Here is a 22,232-nt window from a genome sequence, read left to right as displayed (position 1 = left end):
ATTCTTCCACACACAGTTTGAATGACTACTTATGTGCTAAACCTGGGCTGGGGTGGGGACCAGTGACAGGCCTTCCATGCTCCTACGTAATTTACATTCTCACAGCGAACTTCCCAACAGGCAACCCCGTAAACAAACAGAATAATTTGCAAATACGTTTGGGCTCTAGGAAAAAAAGGAACCCGAGTGCAATTGTAACGTTGGGACCGCAGAGGGGCTACTTTAGATTGGGCGGTTAAGGGCAGCATCTCCAAGGACTGAAACCAGCAGTACGAGAAGGGCCCAAGTCGGGGTAAAAGCCTGGATTGTTTGGGAAGCGATGGTGGGCCTGTCGCAAGCGCGGGTGGGGCCAGGTCACAGGCGCGCGCGTAGGGGGCAGGCAGGGGCCACCAGGTCCCTGAAACCCACGGGAAGCCACGCAGGGGGGCTTCGGCAGGGCGTGAAAGAAGCCATCCGGAAGCACCAAGGAAGGCCCTGGAGCCGAGGCAGCTGCAGGCGGGGCGCATCCCTCCCTCTCACCTGCCCCCCAGCCCCGCCCCCGCTGGCCGCTGACGTCACGGCGCTCGCCGGCGCCCCTGTGACGTCACACCCCGGCCGGCGCAGTTCTCGGGGTCCGCGCGCGGGAGGAGCGGCCCGCGGCGGGCGCGTAGGCGTGGCCAGATGAAAAAAGTGGCTGCCAAGCAGTCTCCGCCCAAGTTGATCGGTGGGTGCGCGCCCCCGCGCGGGGCGCTGGTTGCTATGGACGCGTTGGCGGCCGCTGGCAGGCGGCGCACTCGCGCGCGGGGTCGCGGGGCAGGGGGGGGGGGTGCCGCATAGCCTCGTTATCCCAGGTCCCCGCGGCGCAGGGCCACGCTCACAGCCCGGGCCACACCATGAAGTCAGTAAAGAAGGAGTCCCGCTTGAGAATACCCGCAAGCAGATTCTTGGAGGCCGCAGAACTCATTAAAGGTTGGCGCTGGCTGCCTTGGGAGCTCAGGAGAACCCGACAGGGGCTGGGGTTCTTGGATGGGATTCACGACACGGGGCCTGGAGGACGGGGGTGACACCAGGATGGAGGTAAAGATCATGGGGGAATGGGGTACGGAACAAGGCGTACCCCATACCTCAGGGATGATGTACAAGGCAGCGACCCCCGAAAGGGAGGAGGCCCAGTGCACAGGGTCTTGGGGATGGGGATTAGGAAGTAGGGGACTGCCAGAGGCCCCAGGGATCAGTTGTTGGGGAGATGGCATTGGGCAGGAAGGCATAGGAGACTTCTACTTCTAGCCAAATCTTAGGGTGGGACTCTGAAGACAGGAGCCCTCCACTGGATGAGGTGCAGAAGAGTCAGGAAAGAGTTTCAGAAAGGCGGGGAACAGGAGTCCTTGGGAAAAGAAATTCAGGAAAGAATGCAAGAAACATGTTGGGGCCGTGAAACCCCAACTTGGGGGGATTCTTTGGAGGGTGTTCACCTAAGAGGCCTGCTGGAAAAACGCAGGAGAAATGCCTAACCTGGCCGGTTCTGCCTCCTGTGTCTTTCCACCACATATATACCCTTTCTGGCTGGATGACACGTGTCCCATTTGTGTAATCTGGAGACAGTCGCAGGCATGACTGCTTCCTGGCCTCCTCAGCTACCCTCTGGTTGCAGGTGAGAGAGTCCCAGGGTGTGTGACAGCAGACTGACCCCCTGGACGTGTTCCCATTTGCAACCCACCCCTTCTTCCATCATTTTTTGCTGTTTCCATTTACTGGGGGCCTGCTGTGTGTGGGCACCGTGCTGGACGACAATGGTGTCAGTATTAACTGTGTGATCCCAGCCCACAAGAAACTCAGAATCTAGTGAACTGCTGGAGGAGGAACTAGATGAATATCAATGCTGTGATATAGGGATCCCTAGCAGTTAAGGGGGCTCAGAGCCCCTGACCTAGGTCTTAGATGCTAGAATTTGGGGGTTTTTTCTGAAGCAGGTGACATCTGTGGCTGACACTTCACAGCCCCCCAAAAGGCAGTTTGCTTCTCCAGGTCTAGGGAGCAGGGAACAGCATCTGCTGAAGCATGGAACTGAGAATGTAGATGACATTGGTGGCCAGGGCAGAGGTGGTGAGTGTGGAGGAATGGGAAAAGAGCCAGAGAGGGCTGCACAGGGAGGCAGGGGCCACACCTTGCTAGGTCAGAAAGTCTGGGCATGCTCTTGCAGGCCTTGGGGAGACTCAGAGCCAGCCTCAGGTAGTAGTGACCGTGTGAGAGGAAGGGCAGGTCTGCAGGTCAGCAGGGGCCCCTGGGAGGCCTGCTAGCTAAGTATGCCTGGCTTTAATCCCTCTTTATGGTATAAAAGTCAGATGTAGGCAGGATTGAGATGTTGTTTCATGATATAGTTCTTAACGATGGAGAGAGAAGAGCTGGCCCCTTTCCCAAGGGCAGTCAAGGGCTTTCCTAGCTACTGCCTCCTGCTTTCTGCATCTTATCAGATTTGAACTTTCTGCTGTAAACAAATCAAGGAAAGATTTATCACTGTGTATTTATTTTTAAGAAGGGGAAATTTAGTTTGTTAAATAGCCCTCGAGTTGAGAACATGCACCAGGGCGAGGAGGAAACAAAGCGGAGTGTTTAGTTTAGCATGCAATATTCCTTTTTCCCCTCTAAGTATCTCAGGGGACGTCAGTGTAGTAGGACAATGCTTTTGTCCCCCCCCCCCCCCCCCGCTTCAGAGCAATATAGCTAATCAACACACGTAATCTCATGCTGTGTTTTTCCAAGGTCTCTGAATTATAAGGAAAAAGGCAAGCAAATATTGTGAGGAAACCTGTTAAGAGATGTGAGTCCTTCTGGACTCCCAAGTTTCTCCCTGCTCTTGTTAAGAAACCAGGAGCACTCCCAGCAGTACCAGATGCCCCTCCCTGATCAATTAAAGCTCAGGCCTGGTAGGGACAGCCTCTCCCTTGGTTCCTCCAGAGCAACCCCAAAGTGAGAATTTCCCAAGGGCCTTAATCAACACTGAAAAAGAGTAACATTTAGATAAAACAAGAAACCAAAACATCGAGGCCGGGTTTCTTCCCCCTCCATGGCTTCCCCTTTCCCCCACTCCCACCTGACCTGAGCACCTTGCTTCCAGCTGCCCGGCCTGGCTCCCGAAGAGATGTGTCACTTTACTGCCCCGGGCTGGTCTTTGACCCCCTCGCAGCTGCCAAGATCGAGGGAAAATGCTGGTTGTGGGGCTCACCAGAAGCCGCATTCAGCATGGGTTTCGAGATACACCCCCCCCCCCCCACCCCGCTCTCCGCCCCAGCCACCTGACTTACCCGCACTGGATGTATCACTTTGAAACATGGCTTTCACCAACTCACCCTCCTGGACCAAACCTGCTTCCTTCCAGCAGGAAGACCAATGCTTCAGCCTTCCTTTGCAAAGCTGTCATGCCCTGGTTTTTCTCTCATCTCCAACATCACCCCCACCTCCCCAACACGCATTCTGTGTCGCCACGCCTCGCGGAAGCCATGTTCCATCTTCGTTCTGTGACTTCACCGGGAACAGCTCTGTTTGCTGCTCTCTCTGGGCAAAGGCTTCCTCTCCTTCAAGGCCTGGACTTAGCCTGGAGAGCTGCCTATGACCCCCGCAGCTTCTCTTCCGAACCTTTCTTTACAGCCCTAAACTGTATGAGCCACATCCATCCGTTCCTTCTTGGACAAGTAACTAAACGCATTGTCTGTGCCACTAACTTAGGCCCTTATGTTATGCTGGTGTGTGTGTCAGCTCTAGTCTTCGGTTTCTCAAGAGGAGCCGTATCTTTAAAAAAAAAATTTTTTTTTAACGTTTATTTATTTTTGAGACAGAGAGAGACAGAGCATAAACAGGGGAGGGTCAGAGAGAGAGGGAGACACAGAATCCGAAACAGTCTCCAGGCTCTGAGCTGTCAGCACAGAGCCTGATGCGGGGCTCGAACTCACGGACCGCGAGATCATGACCTGAGCCGAAGTCGGACGCTTAACCGACTGAGCCACCCAGGCGCCCCGAGGAGACGTATCTCAACCTTTTATATCATCTTATCTGTAGTTTATAGCGCAAAGAAGTTGCTTGGTCAATATCCTCTGTGTATATGTCATTTTGATAAATACTTTATTAACTAGAACACACTACTCACTGACTGTATGCAGTAACAGGGCTTGTATTGAACTGTACCCAAGATAACCTCAGAAAGACCTCAGACCAGAGTTTCACTATTTCAGAAGTCTTCAGCAATGTTGAAGGTTTGTAAATTTACACTTAGTCAGGGGTCCCTGAGTGGCTCATTTGGTTAAGCGTCCGACTTCGGCTCAGGTCATGATCTCACGGTTCATGAGTTCGAGCCCCGTGTCGGGCTCTGTGCTGACAGCTTGGAGCCTGGAGCCTGCTTAAGATCCTCCTGCTTAGGAGAGGATGTCTCCCACTCTCTCTCTCTCTCTCTCTCTCTCTCTCTCTCTGCTCCTCCCCCACTCATGCTTTGTTTTTCTCTCAAAAATAAATAAACATTAAAAATTTTTTTTTAAATTAAAATAAATTTACACATGGTAATTATTTTTTTTTAATTTTTTTTTAACGTTTATTTACTTTTGAGACAGAGAGAGACAGAGCATGAAGGGGGGAGGGTCAGAGGTTGAGAGGGAGACACAGAATCTGGAACAGGCTCCAGGCTCTGAGCTGTCAGCACAGGGCCCAACGTGGGGCTCAAACTCACGAGCTGTGAGATCATGACCTGAGCCGAAGTCGGACGCTTAACCGACTGACCACCCAGGCGCCCCTACACATGGTAATTATACACGCCCCAGTAAAAAGCACACATCGGGAGATGTTTAATCCTTTGGGAAGGTGTTAGAGTCAGCCAAGGTGACAGACAGAGGAAGCAAATGTCCTGGAAAACAGAAATAATTCCAAAATATTTATTTAAAGTCTTTGTTTGTTTAAGTAACCTCTACACCCAATGTGGGGCTCAAACTCATGGCCCCGAGATCAAGAGTCACATGTTCCTCTGACTGAGCCAGCCAGGCACCCCAAATTCCAAAATGTTTATAAAGGCAGACCTTCAGCTGTTACCAGTTCTCTCTTGGTCTGCCATCACCTTTGGTGCCTTTGTAAAGAAGGGAGAGAGGAAGTGGAAGTTAAAACCGAAGGCTGCATTTTCATACGCGATGGCGGAGGGGACCAGAACTCAGGGTGGAGCTGTTCAGCCCTGTGTGTGTGTGTGTGTGTGTGTGTGTGTGTGTGTGTGTGCGCGCGCGCGCACAGCGCCATGTGGTTCAACTGACAGATACACCTGGGTTTCTGCTGAACCGGTTGCTGAGGAGACAGACTCAACGATAGGCTGGATTTAGAGTTCTGTTGGAATGATTCCGATTTGGGATTTTTGGCCACTATGTGGGCATTTCCTAAAAACACTTGATTTTGATAATCCGAATACCTGCCTTGATGTTTTAGTGACATTGCCCCTCGAAAATTACTCTGCATAGCAGCGGACAAATCCAGGTTTTGTTTTTAAAGTCCTTAAAGACAGGACTTAGGCTTTCTTATGGTATTTCGCGTGTCAGCCTCGGGCCTTGGGTCGAACCTTTCTAAACCAGGGGGCAGCAGACAGGAGGACCCAAGCCAGAGAAGCAAAATGCATTTGAAACCCGTTAACACCTCTGTGGGAGGAAGGCAGGGAGTGCGTCCTCACTGGAGAAGGATTCACTCTGTCCCGTGAGATCTCAGGGTCGGGCACCTGAGGGAAATCGGCTCAGATTTCTCCACTTTCCCCAGTCCCATGAGCCACTTTTGTCAACCCCTTCATTCCTGCAGTAGATTCCTAACTAGTCCTGTCCTCACCCTTACACCCCCTAAGCCCTCCCTTGCTATGTTGTGGCCCACGGGGTAAAGACCGAAGTCCTTTCCACAGCTCACTAAGCTCTTCCTACCAGCCACCCCCACCCCGCCCTGATGAACTCCAGCTATTTAAAAAATGTGCTCTGAGTTCCCCATGCATACACTGTTCTGTTGCCTCTAGGCCTCTTCCCTTTGCAATGCCTGTCCCCCAGTGCCTTTCCCATGTGTAACTTCTGTCATCTTTAGCTCTCAGTTTAAACATCACCTCCCCCCGAAGCCCTCCCCGGCCTCCCTGCACACTGGGCTGGGGTCCCCCTGGATGCTTCCATAGTAACCCCAGTTCAATGACGCTGTTTGGCAGCCTTGTCTCCCATGGGCTTGTGCTCTTTGAGGCCCAGGACTCTGCCTTATATCCCCAGAGCCTAGCACAGTGCCTAGCTAGAAGATGCCTGGCTAAAAGTATTTATTAAATGAAAGAATATGCAATATACGCTCAGAGGGGAATGTTCTGTTTCCCCCAGAGCATCTGCATTTTAGACAGTGTCCTAAGAAACCTGATGCTGGGGTACCTGGGTGGCTTAGTCAGTTAAGCGTTCAGCTCAGGTCATGATCTCACAGTTCATGGGATCAAGCCCCGCATCAGGCTCTGCACTGACAGTGTAGAGCCTGCTTGGGATTCTCTCCCTGTCTCTCTGCCCCTACCCCGCTCGCACACGAGCACTGTTTCTCTCTCTCTAAATATAAAATAAATAACGTTTTTTAAAAAAAAGAAGGAAACCTGACGCCTTCCCCTAGAACAATGCATCAATGCCAGCAATGGGGGGAGGCTGAGAAAGCATCTAGTCCACTTGTACCAAACTTCCGTGCATCGGAACCACCTAGGGAGTTTTTAAAAAAATAACGGTTTCCCTTAGCACTGGCTCCATGCAGCAGCCAGGAAGCTGTGTTTGTAAATCTCTCCAGAAGATCCTCGGGCAGGCATCTGACTAATGTTCAGGAACCACTGATTTAGTCCAGCTTTCTCTTTTTACAAAAAGGAAGGAGACCAGGAAAGGGCAAGCGATGTACGTACCCAAGGTTTTACAGCTTATAAGTAGCACAGCCCGGAATGGGATATCTTCTGGTCTCAACTTCAGAAGTCTCAGTCTCACTGTAACAGGCCAGAGGGGAACGGGTAGGGGGACCTTCAGGAGAGAACTCGAGCCACCTTGGCAGCCTCTGCTGTCTGTGCAGGTGTTGAGCTCTGCCTCTCGCCATGAAATCTGATATATGTAGAGAGATACTATATATTAGAATATGTTACATAGCTATATTATAATATATGTTATATATTAGAAATATATGTCTATTTCAGCACTTGTACTTTTCTGCTTCTCTTCAGAAAGGAAGCGGGCAAAGGTACTTGAGCAGCTCACACCCCCCGTTCAGGAAGAACCTGAGCCTGTTAGCAGTGTCCTACAAGGGGGTGACATCCTGGCCTTAGCCATTAAAAAGGAAGACTTGAAGAAGGTAAGGATAAAATCCAGGGATCCCCTCACTGCAGGGGGAGCATCTAATTCCATGGAGGAATTGAGCACAAATTCTTTTCACTTTTGCATCTAATTTTTTTCAATATTTATTTTCGAGAGAGAGAGAAAGCGCACAAGCAGGGGACGGGCAGAGAGAGAGGGAGACACAGAATCCGAAGCAGGCTCCAGGCTCTGAGCTGTCAGCACAGAGCCCGAAGCGGGGCTCGAACCCACGAACTGTGAGGTCGTGACCTGAGACGAAGTCAGACGCTTAACCAACTGAGCCATCCAGGCACCCCTCTAAATTTTTTTTAAGTTTATTTATTTATTTTGGGAGAGAGTGCATGCACACAAGCAGGGGAGGAACAGAGAGAGAGAGTATCCCAAACAGACTCCACACTGTCAGTGTGGAACCCAACTTGGGGCTTGAACTCACGAACCGTGAGATCACGACCTGAGCCGAAATCCAGAGTCGGACACTTAACCAACTCAGCCACCCAGGTGCCCTCACCTTTGCATCTAAAGGAATTTACTATGTTGTTTGTTTAAACGTTTCTGAGATTTACATAGAACCCCCGGGAAATGAGATGTTGAGGTGTCTTGCTTCCCATGGAGGCAAGTGTCTATAATCCCCATTTCACAGAAGGGAAAAGTGAGTTTGAGAAACATGTTACAGAGGCGGATAAAGCTGCTAAACCCTAACCCCACGCTTTACCTGGAAGAGTCAACCACCTCTCACCTGAACTGTCTGGAGGCATTAGATGTTATTTTTTTTTTTCCCCTCCAGGACATTGCTAAGTCGTAAGTCTGTTGCATAGGCATTTCCTCGACAGAACATATGGACAGAACTGGAGAAACAGATTTGTCAGCCTTCAGGAATCCCACCAAGAATTAGGACAGAGGAGACGGGTGGTGTTATTTCCTCCTCCTGATCTCAAGTGGGATTCTCCTCTTTTGTTTTTTGTTTTTTTTAGCAACACATTCCTCGCTTTATTGAGACACAAGATAGACCTGTCGTCACCCAGAAATTTATCATCCGTAAACTCAAACCCAAGGATCATAAGAGGAAGGCCTGCCACTTAGTAGCATATCCTGCTACTCCAGATGCAGCCACGAAGCCCCTGGACTACTCTGGTATGTCCAGCCTTGGCCTTGGCCTTGGCCTCACTGGTCTCTGAATTCGTGGAGCGGCCTTGAGAGAAAGCCGAGTCGCCATCAGAAAGTAACCCCTCGAATCTGGAATCATTTACAGGACCTACTCTGTCCCCTCCCCTTTCCCCCCCAGGTCCGGGTGACAGCTTCCATGGCTGTGACCAGATTCTGCCTCACCACATCTTGGGGAGTCTCCAGGACTTTAAGAGAATTGCAGTTGCTCGAGGAAACATCCAGGTTTGTTTGTACAGAGCCGCTGGGATGAGAGAAGTCGCTGAAGTCATCTCGGTCTTAACCACCTGGCACAGTCAAGCAGGACTGGGGTCCCAGAGAGGCAGTTCAGTCTCAGGGCCCCGGGGAATCTGAAGTGATAGTGACCCTCCCCCTGGCAACCGTGAAGCCACCTGAAGCTAGTTCAGCTGAAGCCAGGAATTCACTATAAGGATACAGAGGTGCCTCCAGGAACCCCAAAGCCAGTGTGTCCAGCCCCAGTTAGCCTGAACCCCGAGAGGCATCCGGGCTCAGGGCTCACACTGCTTCGCTGCCCTCCACTCCTCTGTGCGCCGGCTTCGTTTTCCCTTCTCCAAGGTCTGGCCTGCTCTCCTCTCCAGTCCACAGGGTGGAGGAAGGTGGCTTCCCGCAGCTCCCAGGGCCACATGAAGAGGGCCACATGTCTGTCTGACTTTCTCGTCGTGAGGTGCTTCACTCTCTCTCAGTGCCTTTGCTTCCCCGGTTCCAGGCAAAACATCTCCGATCGGTCTGGTGCTAAGGGGCCTGGGGTCATATCAAAATGTCTCTTGTCACCCTGCAGGTGCCAATCAGCATCAGTTGTGAGGACAGATACACTGAGAGTTGTCGGCCACAGGCTTAGAGCAAAGGTTCCCCTCTGGAAGAGAGGGAACTGACAGGGGCTTCCAAGGCCCCCTGGTTCTGTCACTCACTACCTTGGGGTCCAGGAGAGGAGGGACTCTGAGCAGCGTTGGGGGGACTGCAGGAGGTTAGGCCTAAAGAAGTCTGCTCAGCCCCGGCTCAGCTCCTCCTCGCCAGGATCCACATGCTCACCGTGTACTTTTTATTGACTTGTTTGTTCGTTGGTTTGTTTAGAGGAGGAGGGCGAAAGGGCAGAGGGAGAGGGAGAATTTTTTTTTTTCCTCCAAAATTTTATTTAAATTCTAGTTAGTTAACATACAGTACAATACTGGTTTCAGGAGTAGAATTCAGTGGTTCATCACTTACACGCAACACCCAGTTCTCATCACAACAGGGGCCCTCCTTCGTACCCATCCCCCATCTAGCCCATCCCCCACCCACCTCCCTCCATCGACCCTCAGTTTGTTCTCTGTCTGGAAGAGTCTCTCATGGTTTGTTTCCCTCTCTTTTTTTTTTTTCTCCCCCCTCCTGTATGTTCATCTGTTCTGCTTCCCAAGCTGCACATGAGTGAAATCCCGTGGTATTTGTCTTTCTCCAACTGACCCATTTCTCCCAGCATAACACACTCTAGCTCCATCCACGTCGCTGCAAATGGCAAGACAGAGAGAGAGAGAGAGAGAGAGAGAGAGAGAGAGAGAGAGTCTTAAGCAGGCTCCACACCCAGCGCGAGCCCGACTCGGGGCTCGATCTCACAACCGTGAGATTACGTCCTGAGCTGAAATCAAAGAGTTGGACGCTTGACCGACCGAGCCACCCAAGTACCCCTCTCGGTGTACTTTTTAGCTGGCTGAGCTCATACACACCCCGCCCTGTCTGGTGACCCTCATCTCAGCTAAAGAGGAGCCAAAGCGGAAAGCCCCAAAAGAAGAGAAGGAGAAGGCGCATCCCTGGGCCCCGCCTCCTCAGCACAACTTTCTCAAAAACTGGCGGCGCAACCTAGCCTTGCGGAAGCAGCAGCAGGAAGCCCTGAGTGGTGAGCAAAACGGACAGGGCTCCTGCCGGGCCTCATCAACCACCGAGGCTCCAGTGCTGGGTTTTTCTGTCGCTCCACCTGCCGGAGCCTGGGTTCAGGCTGGTCGCATTTGCGCCATCCACTCCCCAGTGTTTATTGCTGTTAGCGGGTCCTGAGATCAGCCCGGCGGTGGGGCTGACCCGTGAGCAGTGCTAGGGCCCCTGTTCGTCCTGACTCGATGGCGGGCTGCATTCTTGGCTCGCTCCCTCTAGAACGCCTCAAGAAGCCGGTGGGCGAGCTGCTTATGCACACTGGGGAGGCCTACAGGCAGATCCAGGAGGAGCGGGAGCTCATTGACCGAGCGCTTCCGACACAGCATGATGGGAAGGTGAGTCGCCAAGTGCTCTGGGCGGAGGGGGCCCGGACCCAGGGGTGGCTGCCTCAGGTTGCACAGTTGGGGGCAAAAAAAAAAAAAAAAAAAATCTGCTCCTTCGAAAGGCATTGTTAAGCCCTCCAGGCCTTTGCTAAATCCTGGCAAGCTAAGTTACTCAGCCTGTGGTGGTCAGCAGTAGTCAGCCGGAGGACAAAGATATCACGGGTACTGAGTTACTAGAACAGTCTCCGTGTTGTCTCCTAAAAGCTGAGGCTCCGGCTTTCAGATGACCCAGGGCACCACACTATGTTCTGGTTTGTCAGTGCGGTGGCCGGTCTTGGCCCACACTATCCGTGTGGGGTTGAAGCAGGGCATCCTAAGAACAAAACGGGTTCTTCTTTTTTTTTTTTTTAATTTTTTTTTTTTAACGTTTATTTATTTTTGAGACAGAGAGAGACAGAGCATGAACAGGGGAGGGGCAGAGAGAGAGGGAGGCACAGAATCTGAAACAGGCTCCAGGCTCCGAGCTGTCAGCACAGAGCCCGACGCGGGGCTCGAACTCACGGACCGCGAGATCGTGACCTGAGCCGAAGTCGGCCGCTTAACCGACTGAGCCACCCAGGCGCCCCTCAAAATGGGTGCTTCTTTCCTGCTCCCAGGGCAGCAGCGAATCCCCCAGAGGGAGCATCTGAAGTCTGTGGGGCAGTCTTGTCCGCCCGGACCCCCCACCTCCGCCAGCCTCTCTCCAAAGTGTCCAGGTGATCTGACCCATGTGTCCTTCCTTGCCAGAGCTGTGAGGAGACCAGTGGGTTCTGGAGTCGACTGGAATACTTGGGAGATGAAATGACGGGTCTGGTAATGACAAAGACCAAAGCTCAGCGTGGCCTCCTGGAACCGATCACTCACGTCAGGAAGCCCCACTGCATCCAAGCGGAGACAGGTGAGGGGTGGGCGGGAAACCAGCAGCTTGGGCTGGGCCTGGGACGGGGGACAGCATGACTGTGGAGTGAGAACGGCCTGGGATGGGGGCCCGTAACCCTTGGAGGTCCAGTCCCCCCCGGCAGTAAGACAGCGATGGGGAGGCGAGCTGGAGCGTGAGCTGTAGGGCTGCTCTGTCTACGCGGCCACCGTGGCCACTGGGGTCATCGAGCACCTGGGACGTGGCTAGTGTGAACTCAAGTGCTGTAAGTCTCAACTACACGCTGGGTTTCGAAGATTCCTACTCGCATAAAATACAAGCCATTAAATATATTTTTACGAATCATGTCTATATTGATTACTTACTGAACTGATACTATCTTTGATCTGCTGGGTTAAACTAGGTTACTAAGGCTAATTTCACCTGTTTTCACCTTTTTCAGCGTGACATCTAGGAACTTTGAAATTACATTGGCGGCTTGCATGTGCGGTTTGCGTGATATTTCTGTGCGGCTGCACTGCTTTAGAGGCTGCTGGGCTGCCTGGGTTCAGACCCCAGCTGGGTTGGGTTTGTGAGCTCCAGTGAGTTACTTAACCTCCCTGGTCCTCCGTTTCCCCATCTGTAACGTACCGTGGGACAAGAGAGTGTTAAATGAGACAGGGCGCGTATGTGAGAGGCTTTGGCGGGTTGTTAACACGGTCAAATGGAGCCGCTGTTGCTGTTATAAACCCAAAGGTTTGCAGCTTTGCAAGCTGATTTTGTGGGAGCCCTGAGCAGCGTTGCGGAGGCGGTAGGTATGGGGCAGGCAGGCGGACCAGAGTCCAGCTGCACAGGGAAGGTGTATTTTCCCCTTTCCCGGAAGTGGTGCCGGGCTGGGTGCTCTCAGAGCCCTGACGGCGGGTGGAGAAGAGGCCCCCACAGCAGACCGTGCTGAGGGTCCCTGGACCCTGCTGCTCTAGGACTGCCGGCCCAGAAGGATGCTTGGTACCGCTACACCTGGGATCGGAGTCTGTTCCTGATCTACCGACGCAAGGAGCTGCAGAGCGTCATGGCAGAGCTGGACTTCACCCAGCAGGTCAGTGCCCCTCGGTGCCCGGAAACCCCTTAACGTTGGGCCTGTCTTCAGTCAGCTAATCTTCCCTTTCTTGGTCTCCCTGAGGATATCGATGGCCTGGAGGTGGTGGGCAGAGGGCAGCCTTTCTCGACCGTTACCGTGGAAGACTATCCAGTATTCGATAGGAGCCAGGAAAGTTCCTCTGAAGACACAGGGCCCTCGTGAGTCGGGCTGGGCCCTAGGCAGAGAGGTTGGAAAGAGCGGCCTCCCGCCCCCCCACCCCCGCCCCGCACCCACAGTATAAAGGGAGGACTCCCCGCTCTGAAATCTGGCGGCCTCTCAATGGGCCCCTTCCAACACCTGCACCAGCTTTTCTGTGACCGTCTGCCCCCTTCCAGCAACCAGCCCCTAATGGGGATTTTCCAGCCATGGAAATGCTGCGAAATGCCGTGCACGCCAAATGGCTGTGCGTGAAGAGTCTCTGTGTCCAAGAAGCGCCCACCTGCAGGAACAGAGCAGGACAGAGCTGAGCCCGAGCGGAGCCCTCCATCAGAGGGTAGAGCCGGGCCCCTCTTTAGGCCTGGCAGCCATTTCCGTGGGCTGCACATGGCCAGACCGTGGTAGCCTCAGGGAAAGGAAGTCCTCGGGTTTTCTTCCAGAGACTCATTGGCCAGTTACCCTGACGATGTCCCCATGCCTGTTCTTGGCCCTTCTCTGCTGTTCTGTGGGAAGCCAGCCTGCTGGATCAGAGGCCGTAACCCAGAAGACAAGGTAAAACTGCCTTCACCCTCACCTACCTGCGGGAAGGGCCTCCCTCAGGCGCCGTCACAAGGAGCCTGGATAGTCACCTATTTGCATTTTTATCTAGTCAGGCATTCAGCAGGTCTGAAAATGGTAACAGCAAGGCTAACTTAAGCTAGAAGGAAATCACAAGACTGAAAAGAGACTGTCACAAGCCACCCAGCTTGTACCTAGCCCCCCAAGCATGTAAATAAGTGAAACTTCTCGAACAGGTATGGCTTCCAGAAGGTTCTAAAGGAGCAGAATTGTCCATCAGATACAAAATCTGTTTTATCTTCCCTTCTTGCCGTGGACGGCAGCCTCAGAGACAGCCGTTGTCGGGGTACAGTGATAGCACCCTGAGAGCAGCCAGGCCCCGGAGGACCAAACCCAAAAACGCCCCTGGCAATCGAGGATGAATCGGTCACCCTGGCCCAGAACCTCCCTCAAAGACCTTTCTCGTACCTCTCCTTCCCCAGAAGCGTGTTGGCATCGCTGTTCGCTTGACCTTCGAAACTCTAGAAAGGGAGAAGACCTCTTCGGAACTGACCGTGGTCAATAATGGCACCGTGGCCATTTGGTACAACTGGCGGAGGCGGTCTCAGCTGGACTCTTTCCAAGACCTGAAGAGAAACAGGATGGAGCGGTTTTACTTTAACAATCGAGAAGGTACCCAGCTGCCCTACTCCCGGGCTCCTGTCTGTGGTCTGCGAGGAGCCAAAGTTTAGCTGAAGTGCCTGCAAGTTTTGAACCCCTCTCCTCTGCCTCCTCTCGTCCATTTCTTCTGTGAATTGTGTCCTCTCCTAACTGTGCATGTCTGTTGGGGGAACAGCCGAACTCGAGAACACAGAGAGTCTCGCTCACCAGGGAGCAGAAACTTTCTAGGGGTTCAGTTACCCATATGCTCAGGCCTGAGGCTAGGATGAACCCCCACCCCACACACCTCATCCCCGTTTGCCTGGGACTTTGTCAGTTTTTGCGCAGGAAGTCAAAAGTCCCACTTCCCAGGAAACCCCTCGGTTCTGGTCACCACCCTGGCCAGGGGCCCAGTTAACTGTGTGCATGGGCTTAGGGCTCAGTGAATATTGTGCAGGCTTGGGGCTCAGCTAGCTCCCATGTGGTGAAAACCTCCGTCTCTGTCCCTGGCAGGTGCGATTCTGCCTGGAGAAACGAAAACCTTTACCTTCTTCTTCAAGTCTCTGAATGCTGGCATCTTCAGGGAATGTTGGGAGTTTGGAACCCACCCCGCCTTATTAGGAGGTGCTCTCCTGCAGGTCAACCTCCGCGCAGTCTCCCTGACCCAGGATGTTTTCAGGGAAGAGAGGAAGTTACTGAAGGTAACCCAGGATCTTGCCCCCTCCCCCCACCTCCCCTTGGACACCAGATAGGTTCCTCTGCTTTTCTTCCTGGCACTGCCCGCGGGGATCTTATTTCCTCCAGCCCAAGAGGTGAATTTCTCACCAACAGGCCGCTGTTTTTGCCAACAAAGACCTGGGGAGTGTTTGCTGGGAGAGGTGGGCACTGGGAGTCCGCCAGCCCCGGCCCTGAGTCAGTTCCAGAGCTGGCCCCTGGTGCTGTGCCTTCGGGCATTCTATAGAAAGCTGGGCTTTTTTTTTTTTTTCTCCTACTGTGGCCCCCAGACATAAGCCAACTACTTTAGCTGAGGCTCCGCCCGCGGTGCACCCAAACCATGTGGCCCCCGCCCCTTGCCCTCCTTCCTAATCTGGGAGAAATGCTGACTGTGTGACCTTCTGGCCCCATGAGAGAGCAACTTCTCTCGGACTGGCTCCCCTCCTACAGGCTTTCAGCCAGTTGTAGGGAACATGGATGTTTGGAGATACCGAGGGGGTTTTGAGTCCGGAAACGGGAGTGTATGTACGTGTGAGAGAGACGGACGGTAGAAAGAGCTCAGCCCCTGGGAAGGCACAAAGTCCTGAGGGCTCCGGCTCCCCTCAGGGATGCAGCGGGGGTTTTGAAAGGCTGAGCCGCCATCGTGTGCCACCTTCCCTTCCCCAGGACAAGCTGGCTGCCCACGAAGCGGTCACCATTGTGGACAGCGTGCTGCAGGAGCTGTTGAGTGGGATCCTGACCCCAGAGCGTGCGCCGTCCCCTGTGGACGCCTATCTCACTGAGGAGGACTTGTTCCGCCACAGAAATCCTCAGGTGCAGGCCTGTGACGGGGGTACTAGTTACATCCTCGCTTTCCGGTGAGGAAACTGAGGCCCAGGGCGGGTTACGAAATTTGCCCAAGATAACTTAGCAAGTAAATGGATGCTGGGTCGGGAACAGAGCTTCGGGAACTCCTTCATGCAAACGCGATCCTAACTTGGGATCGCGAACGCGAGAACAGCTTGATGGGGATGCGAGGGGCCACTCTGGCCACCGTGGCCCCTGCTGGCTTCCTCCCTGCAGCCCCCCACCAGTGCCCTCGAGGGAACGGGCCGGCTGGGACTCCGGGTGCCCCACGGCCTAGCCTCCCCAACGCGTGTCTTCCCTTGCCTTTGCTGCAGCTGCATTACCAGCACCAAGTGGTGCAAAACCTGCACAGGCTGTGGCGCCAGTACCTCACCCTGCCCCCCAAGGCCGAGGAGGCCAGGCCCAGTGAGGAGGAGCGCCACAGCCCCAGGGCCCGGGCTGCCTACTTGGAGAAGGCCTCTGTGAACGTGGAGCCCTCGGCACACTCTAAGAGCCCAGTCTCGGAATCCCAAGTGTCCCGGCAGGAGAGTGAGGCCTTCAGGGACTCCCGAGATGCTTTAGGGTCCCAGAAGCCTGGAGCGGGGGCTCAGAGTTCTCAGCGGAAGAGCATTATGGAGGAGATCCTGGTGGAGGAGAGCCCAGACCTGGGGAGCACCAAGAGCCCCTGGGAGCTGGATGGCCTTCCCCCACCTGAGTGGAACCTCTGTTTGGAGGATTTCGGAAAGGTGCTCCCCTGACCCTGAGGGGTTGGTAGGAGGGCGGCCCTGGTGGAGGTGCCAGCGCACCGAGGGAGGGCCCCAGTTGTCCCCTTTGCCCCCTTGGGCGAAGAAGCAAACTCTCGTGAAGGCCCGGAGAAAGCAATCTCTTGGGTCATCTCTTTTTGTCTCGGGCACCTAGGCCACCACGGGATAGGAGGGGTGCCTTCTCCGACCCAGGCGCACGTTGGAGAAGGGGATCACGGGTACATATTTCTGGGGGAGGCCCACCCTCCATGGCCGCACCCCTGTACGGCTCTCTGTCCTCACTGCACGAGGCCCATCGCTAGGGGACGCGGGGACACTTGGTGTCCCGGGCAGAATGACTGCTCATGCTCCCTACAACCCTGCCAGGCAGTGATGGCACTCCCTGAGGAGAGCCAGAGGGAGGACGCCCTCATCGAGCTCAACAAAGCGGCCCTGGAGCTGTGCCAGGAACCGAGGCCCCTGCAATCTGACTTGCTGCACCAGATGTGGTAGGTGCCCCCCGGCAGAGCTGGCCCGGGCTCCCCGATGGGGCGTCTGACGGCCTGTGGTTCTGGGCGCGCGCAGTCCTAGGTCGCAAAAAAGGTGCCGCAGACCCCCCACACTCTGGCACCTGCCGCGGCAGCCTCTCGGGCACCGGCTGCTCTCCAGAGCGGAGGAAGCGGCTGCTCTCTCTTTCCCGCCCCCTCTCCTGGTTCCTTCTCAACCAGCAGAGGAATGGGCCGAGGAGAAACCGGAGGACAGCGAGAAGAGCAGAATCCGTGAAAAGCCTCCCTTCTTGCTTGGAACTTGCTTGGTTATGCATGAGCGCCTTCAGTGGGGCCCTCGGGGAACCTCGCAAAAGCTACCCTGCTCCCACAGGGTCGGTCCCAAGTCTAGCCAGGGTCTCAAGCCGGAGCCTAGACTGACCTACCCCTAGCCCCGGGCCACTCTTTCCCGGCGGCTGCCTGAGGGGAGCCAGATCCCCGTCTGAGCACCTGCACGGGTACTGGTGAGGCTACTGGGCTAGGCGGGGCATGGTCCCTCCGTGGTAGCCCTTGGCACCCGTGTCCTGGAAGGGAAGGACCCACGCCTCTGCACATTCAAGGGCAAACGAGGGGTGATGGCTCTCTCCAGTATGCCCTGCTCTCTAGTTTGCAGCTATGGCGGGATGTGATTGATGGCCTGGTGGGCCATTCCCTGTGGCTGAGGGCTCTGCTGGGCCTGCCTGAGAAGGAGACCATTTATTTGGACCTACCAGAAGAGCAAGGTCAGACTGCAGCCATGCCCCTCCCCACCCCTCCGCCCCGCTGGCAGTGGCCCCTCAGCCATTTGCACCCTTCTGGTGGAAACTCTGTCAGGTGGATCCGCGGGGTGGGCCCCACTACCCTTCTATCTGCTGCCAGGACTTGGGACCCAGAAGCGACCTGAGTGCCCACCTTCGCTCAGTTCCCTGGTTTGACAGGCGGAGCCCTAGAGAGGTTGAATGACTCACCCCTGCCCTGCAGTCCTGCTGCCCAAGGTCACGTGCTCTGCTCCTTCTCGGAGCACCGACAGCCCAGGGTCCTTGGCTTTCCCGACCCTGCCTGTGGGGTCAGCGAGGCCAGGTCACGCCGTCTTGCATCCACCTCCCTTAGATCGCAAGTCCCCGCCCGTCACAGAAGTGAAAGTGACTGCCGGGAAGGTTGGGAAGGAGGACCGGAAAGGGGCAGCCCAGGAAAAGAAGCAGCTGGGAATCAGAGAGAAAGAGGATAGAAAACCTGCCAAGCTGCCGGGGAAAGAGGCATGCTGGGACATAGTGTGGGCCTCAGGTGGGGCCGGGGAGGTGTCGGAGGGGCTGTGGCAGGTGGACGGTCGCTCCAGCGCGAGACCCTGGGCCTCCCAGTGAACTGCTCTTGAGAAAGCCCTGGCCCTCCCCCGGGAGCTCCTGAAGGCTGTGCGTGTCTCCGTCTCTCCACGCAGGACCGTTTAAACAGCAAGAAGCACAAGGCAAAGGATGACAAGAAACCGCTGAAGTCTTCAAGTCGGGACAGGGTTTCCTTGGAAGACCCTGCCCCTGACAGCATTATGACCTCCCAGGAACCCATAGACCCCCTGGTCATGAAGAAATACACCGAGAGGCTGCACACGGAGGTGAGGGCCCGAGCCCCGCACCCAGCCCTCCCCTCGCTCACACCTGCTCTGTGTGCCATCCTCCCCTCCCTCATTCATCCTGTTTATTCCACGAGTGAGAAACGCCTAGCGTGTCCGTGATGGAAGACGGAAGCAGAGCTGCCCCTGTGAAGGGCATCCTGGTGTGTGAGGGACAGGCCTCGGGCATAAATGGCACACCGGGTGTGTTCAGTGACCAGCAGTGTGGGAGAGAGATAACCCAGGGCCAGGGGGTGGGGAAGGCCTGGGTGGGGGCAGGTGAGCCTCACTGCGACACGGAACAGACCCGAAGGGAGGTGAGGGGCGGCCATGTGGACATCCAGGAAGAGTGCCCCAGGCAGAGGGTGCAGTTAAGGCAGGGGAGGGAGTGGCCGGGAGGACAGAGGCCACAGAGGCCACCGAGAGGGAGCAAGTCTTAGGGCGTGTGGGGCTTCATAGGCCATTGTGTGGCCTTGGGGTTTTTCTGAGTGAAATGAGAAGTCCCAGGGTTTTGAACAGAGGAGTGATATGGTCTGACTTAGGCTTTAGAAGATCACCCTGGCTGTGGTTGGGAAAACAGACTAGGGGAACAGAGCAGAAGCGCCTCCTTTTCTGCCACCCCCACTTCCTGTCTGTGTTAGGTGCGTCACGGCAGATGGGGGAACATTAGGTAGGGTGGATTTTCAGCAAGTGTGAGGGTTGTAAAGCACTGCAGAGACTTCCTAATGGTATACGCTCTTTTTCTTTCTTTCTTTATAATTTTTTTTAATGTTTTATTTATTCTTGCGAGAGAGAGACAGAGCACGAGCAGGGAAGGGGCAGAGAGAGAGAGGGAGACACAGAACCCGAAGCAGGCTCCGGGCTCTGACCTGTCGGCACAGAGCCCGATGTGGGGCTCGAACTCACGAACCACGAGTTCATGACCTGAGCTGAAGTCAGACGCTTAACTGACTGAGCCACCCAGGCGCCCCAATTCTTCTTGGTTTTAAATGTTTATTTATTTATTTTGAGAGAGAGGGCACATGCACGAGTGGGGGAGGGGCAGAGAGAAAGGGGGAGAGAGAGAGAGAGAGAGAGAGAGAGAGAGAGAGAGAGAGAGAGAGAGAATCCCAGGCAGACTCCTTGCTGTCAACGCACAGCCCGACGCGGGGCTGGGTCTCATGAACCGGGGAGATCGTGACCTGAGCATAATGGTCTATTCTTAAGCGGTAAGTCCTTAGAGAGTCACTCAGGTGTTGTGTTCTGTTCTTTGTTATTTCGGAGCGGAGGTCCACGGAGCCACATTCGATTGTCACCGTGTCTAATGGCAGTGCTTTGTCTTCCTCTGGTGCGGACAGCTAGGTAGCCGCGATTGCATCATACATTGTGGTAACGCTCCGGATCCCATTTGATCAGAAGTTCCATTTGCTACTGGTGACATCACTGTGATTTCCGAAGGCTGATGGGGTTTAGAGAGTAATCATAGGGCTCTTTGAAATAAAGAATCAGCTTGCCGAGGCTCACGTGGTCCGGCCCCACGGGAGGGCTTGGTCCTGGAGACATTTCGGTATGTGGATCTGTGATCTCACAGGAAGGATCTTACACCCCTGATGGCCAGGGTGGAACTGGACTGCCCCACTGTTCCTTGGAATTGCCTCTTCAACCACCCCAGGCTCTAAGGCCCCCATATGTCCAAGGGGCTAGTGCAGGATGACCTCCGCAGGCCGGTCCGAAAAATAAAGCTCTCTGCAAAAACAACAGTTCTACAGAAGCTCCACAAGTTTGTTTTTACCCCTTCTGCCGCTTCTGTCCTGGTGTAGACATGTCCCTCGTAGCCTGCCAGGTGCTCCCTTGTGTAGGGGCTTCCCACAGAGCAAACCCTGGCCTGTGGTTTCATCCCATTCTTCCAGGTCTACGGGCTGCTGGACACCCTAGTGACTGACCTCATGGTCCTGGCTGACGAGCTCAGACCCATAAAGAATGTCGAGGAGACTTTGCGTCTTTGTATCTGATTCACGCGTGCAAGGTGCCTTCTGGGAAACTGATTAACAAACAAGTCAATAAAGAACTTTTAGGCCTTTGTGTCTTGAATGTCGGATCTTGATGAAGCCAGGTCATGACCCAGGTCTCCCGTGTCCCACCTGCCCCAGATCCCCCTCCTCCCGGTTCCTGGAGCCATCCAACAGGAGGTAGGAGAAACATACCCGGAAGGTGATGTGTGGGGTGCTGAGCAGAAGAGCAGGTTGGTAGCAGGAAAAGGAACGAGTCCGGTGACAGGACAGCATCACCTGTCATGAACCCCGCCTCTGACCTTCCTTGGCCCAGGCTTTTGGGGTTACACTTCCGGGAGCCAGGTCTTTCCCAAGTGTCATCACCAAGTATGACCAATGTGAGACCAGGAGAACTAGACCCCATGGGGCCTGGCTCCCTGAGATCCTCCCACTTCAGCTGGGTCCAAGGGCCCTGGGGATCATGTTCACTGCACCGCCCCACCCCAGAGACCAGATCCCGTGTCCTGGGCAGCCTGTCTCTGCCCCGCCTCATGTCAGACCAGCTGGTTTCCTTGAGCCACTTTTTGCCTTAAAAACAGCCTCTGGACTTGAATGCCCACCATCTTGTTCAGAGCAGTGCAAAGTGGACAAGAGGTGGCCCCTGGAAAGACAAGTGCTGTCCGCTCAGACTCCATACCCGAACGGGGTTGTCTGTCCGAAATCCTCATTCTGGGCCAGGCCTCCCGTGCGAGTGGGCTCCGGGTCCCGGCTCCCAGAGTTCAAAGAACAACTGTGCTAATGCTGGGCTCATTGCTTTAAGTGCCGGTGGAGCAGGGGTGTGGGTGGGACACGGGGCAGTGGCCATAGCCTCCTGCCGGCTTGGTTTCGCATGCTTCTGATAAGGACCTCGTGGGCCTCAGCATCCTCCAGTGGAGAGCGGGAGGAGTTCTGGAAAGATCAGGTCACTCCGTTCCTCAGAGAGGCTGTGCCTGGAGCCTGCGTGCCCCTCTCGGGGTGGCTGAGGGGGCCAGCTGGAGCCCACAGAAAACAAGACTCCGCCAAATGGCCTGGGAATGGTCTTCCTGGCTCCGGGGAGGATGGGGGAGGGGTGGGGTGGGTGTTGGAGCCCTCCCCACCCTATTTCCTGTTGAGGCAGGGGAAGGGTTAACTCACTGCTGGGTGGGAGTGGGCTACCAGCCCTGGCTCTGGATGTGCACGTCCTGGGGACAGCCAGCAGGCAGGCCCCCCCCTGCCCGTGCCGCCTGCCCAGCCAGCAGGAAGGGGTTAACAACCCTGCGCTTCCTCCTGTGTCCTGTTACTGCTGAGGCAGACCTGCCCGGCCAGCTGGGCAACTTTCCTCCGAGTGCTGCCTGCCTGCCGGCTGGGCGGCTAAAAGACCAACGGGCAAGAGGCAGGGCTGCAGCCCCTCCTGGGGACCCTGCCTCCACCCTTCCAAGGGGTCTGCGCCTCCTGGGAGAGGGTGGGCATCTCCAGGACCGGGGTCCGTGGTGGATGGCTCTGGGGACGCTCCCGAGGCTGTGCTGTCCCCCTGCCGCGCAGGTCGGAAGGTCACTGCAGAGGCTGCTCGTGGTCCCGGGGCTGGGGCCAAGGGAGCCTGCACCGGAGGTAAGCTGGTGCCTCCGTGGAGGCGGTGGTGCCTCTCATGGAAGGCTCGGGGCTTAGCCTCCCTCTTGGGTCCCACGGAGAGGGGTGAGGAGGGCAGGGCTCTAGCGGA

The 22,232-nt window shown here is 55.1% G+C and overlaps 1 protein-coding gene across 2 annotated transcripts; it reads left to right on the top strand.

The window, feature by feature from the left end:
- Positions 1–866: 866 nt before the first annotated feature.
- On the top strand, positions 867–20,537 carry MYCBPAP (MYCBP associated protein). Of its 2 annotated transcripts, none has more exons than XM_047080645.1 (19): positions 867–948; positions 7,196–7,323; positions 8,297–8,456; positions 8,608–8,711; positions 10,188–10,377; positions 10,629–10,744; positions 11,519–11,669; positions 12,608–12,723; positions 12,808–12,923; positions 13,362–13,473; positions 13,962–14,151; positions 14,632–14,819; positions 15,499–15,645; positions 15,993–16,403; positions 16,788–16,909; positions 17,552–17,667; positions 18,035–18,180; positions 18,360–18,530; positions 20,417–20,537. In XM_047080645.1, exons 1-19 carry the CDS (start codon positions 873–875, stop codon positions 20,516–20,518), a joined length of 2,862 nt encoding a protein of 953 aa, XP_046936601.1. In that variant the 5' UTR covers positions 867–872; the 3' UTR covers positions 20,519–20,537. The 2 variants fall into 2 exon arrangements, with proteins under 2 accessions (XP_046936601.1, XP_046936600.1); XM_047080644.1 differs by having other exon boundaries at positions 873–948; positions 8,297–8,492; positions 18,035–18,179; positions 18,356–18,530.
- Positions 20,538–22,232: the final 1,695 nt, after the last annotated feature.

Source organism: Lynx rufus, unplaced genomic scaffold (genome assembly GCF_022079265.1).
Source record: "Lynx rufus isolate CCGP_SWC_20201006 ecotype Redwood Valley unplaced genomic scaffold, mLynRuf1.p SCAF_18, whole genome shotgun sequence".
NCBI lineage: Eukaryota > Metazoa > Chordata > Mammalia > Carnivora > Felidae > Lynx > Lynx rufus.
This window is presented reverse-complemented; position numbering and strand designations above follow the sequence as displayed.

What these genes read in the sequence shown, in the direction of transcription:
- MYCBPAP (XM_047080644.1), top strand. Translation starts at nt 873, where the DNA reads ATGAAGTCAGTAAAGAAGGAGTCCCGCTTGAGAATACCCGCAAGCAGA. An exon ending in GCCGTAACCCAGAAGACAAG is followed by an intron (nt 13,474 to 13,961) that starts GTAAAACTGCCT and finishes CTCCTTCCCCAG; the next exon opens with AAGCGTGTTGGCATCGCTGT. An exon ending in GGACCTACCAGAAGAGCAAG is followed by an intron (nt 17,668 to 18,034) that starts GTCAGACTGCAG and finishes CACCTCCCTTAG; the next exon opens with ATCGCAAGTCCCCGCCCGTC.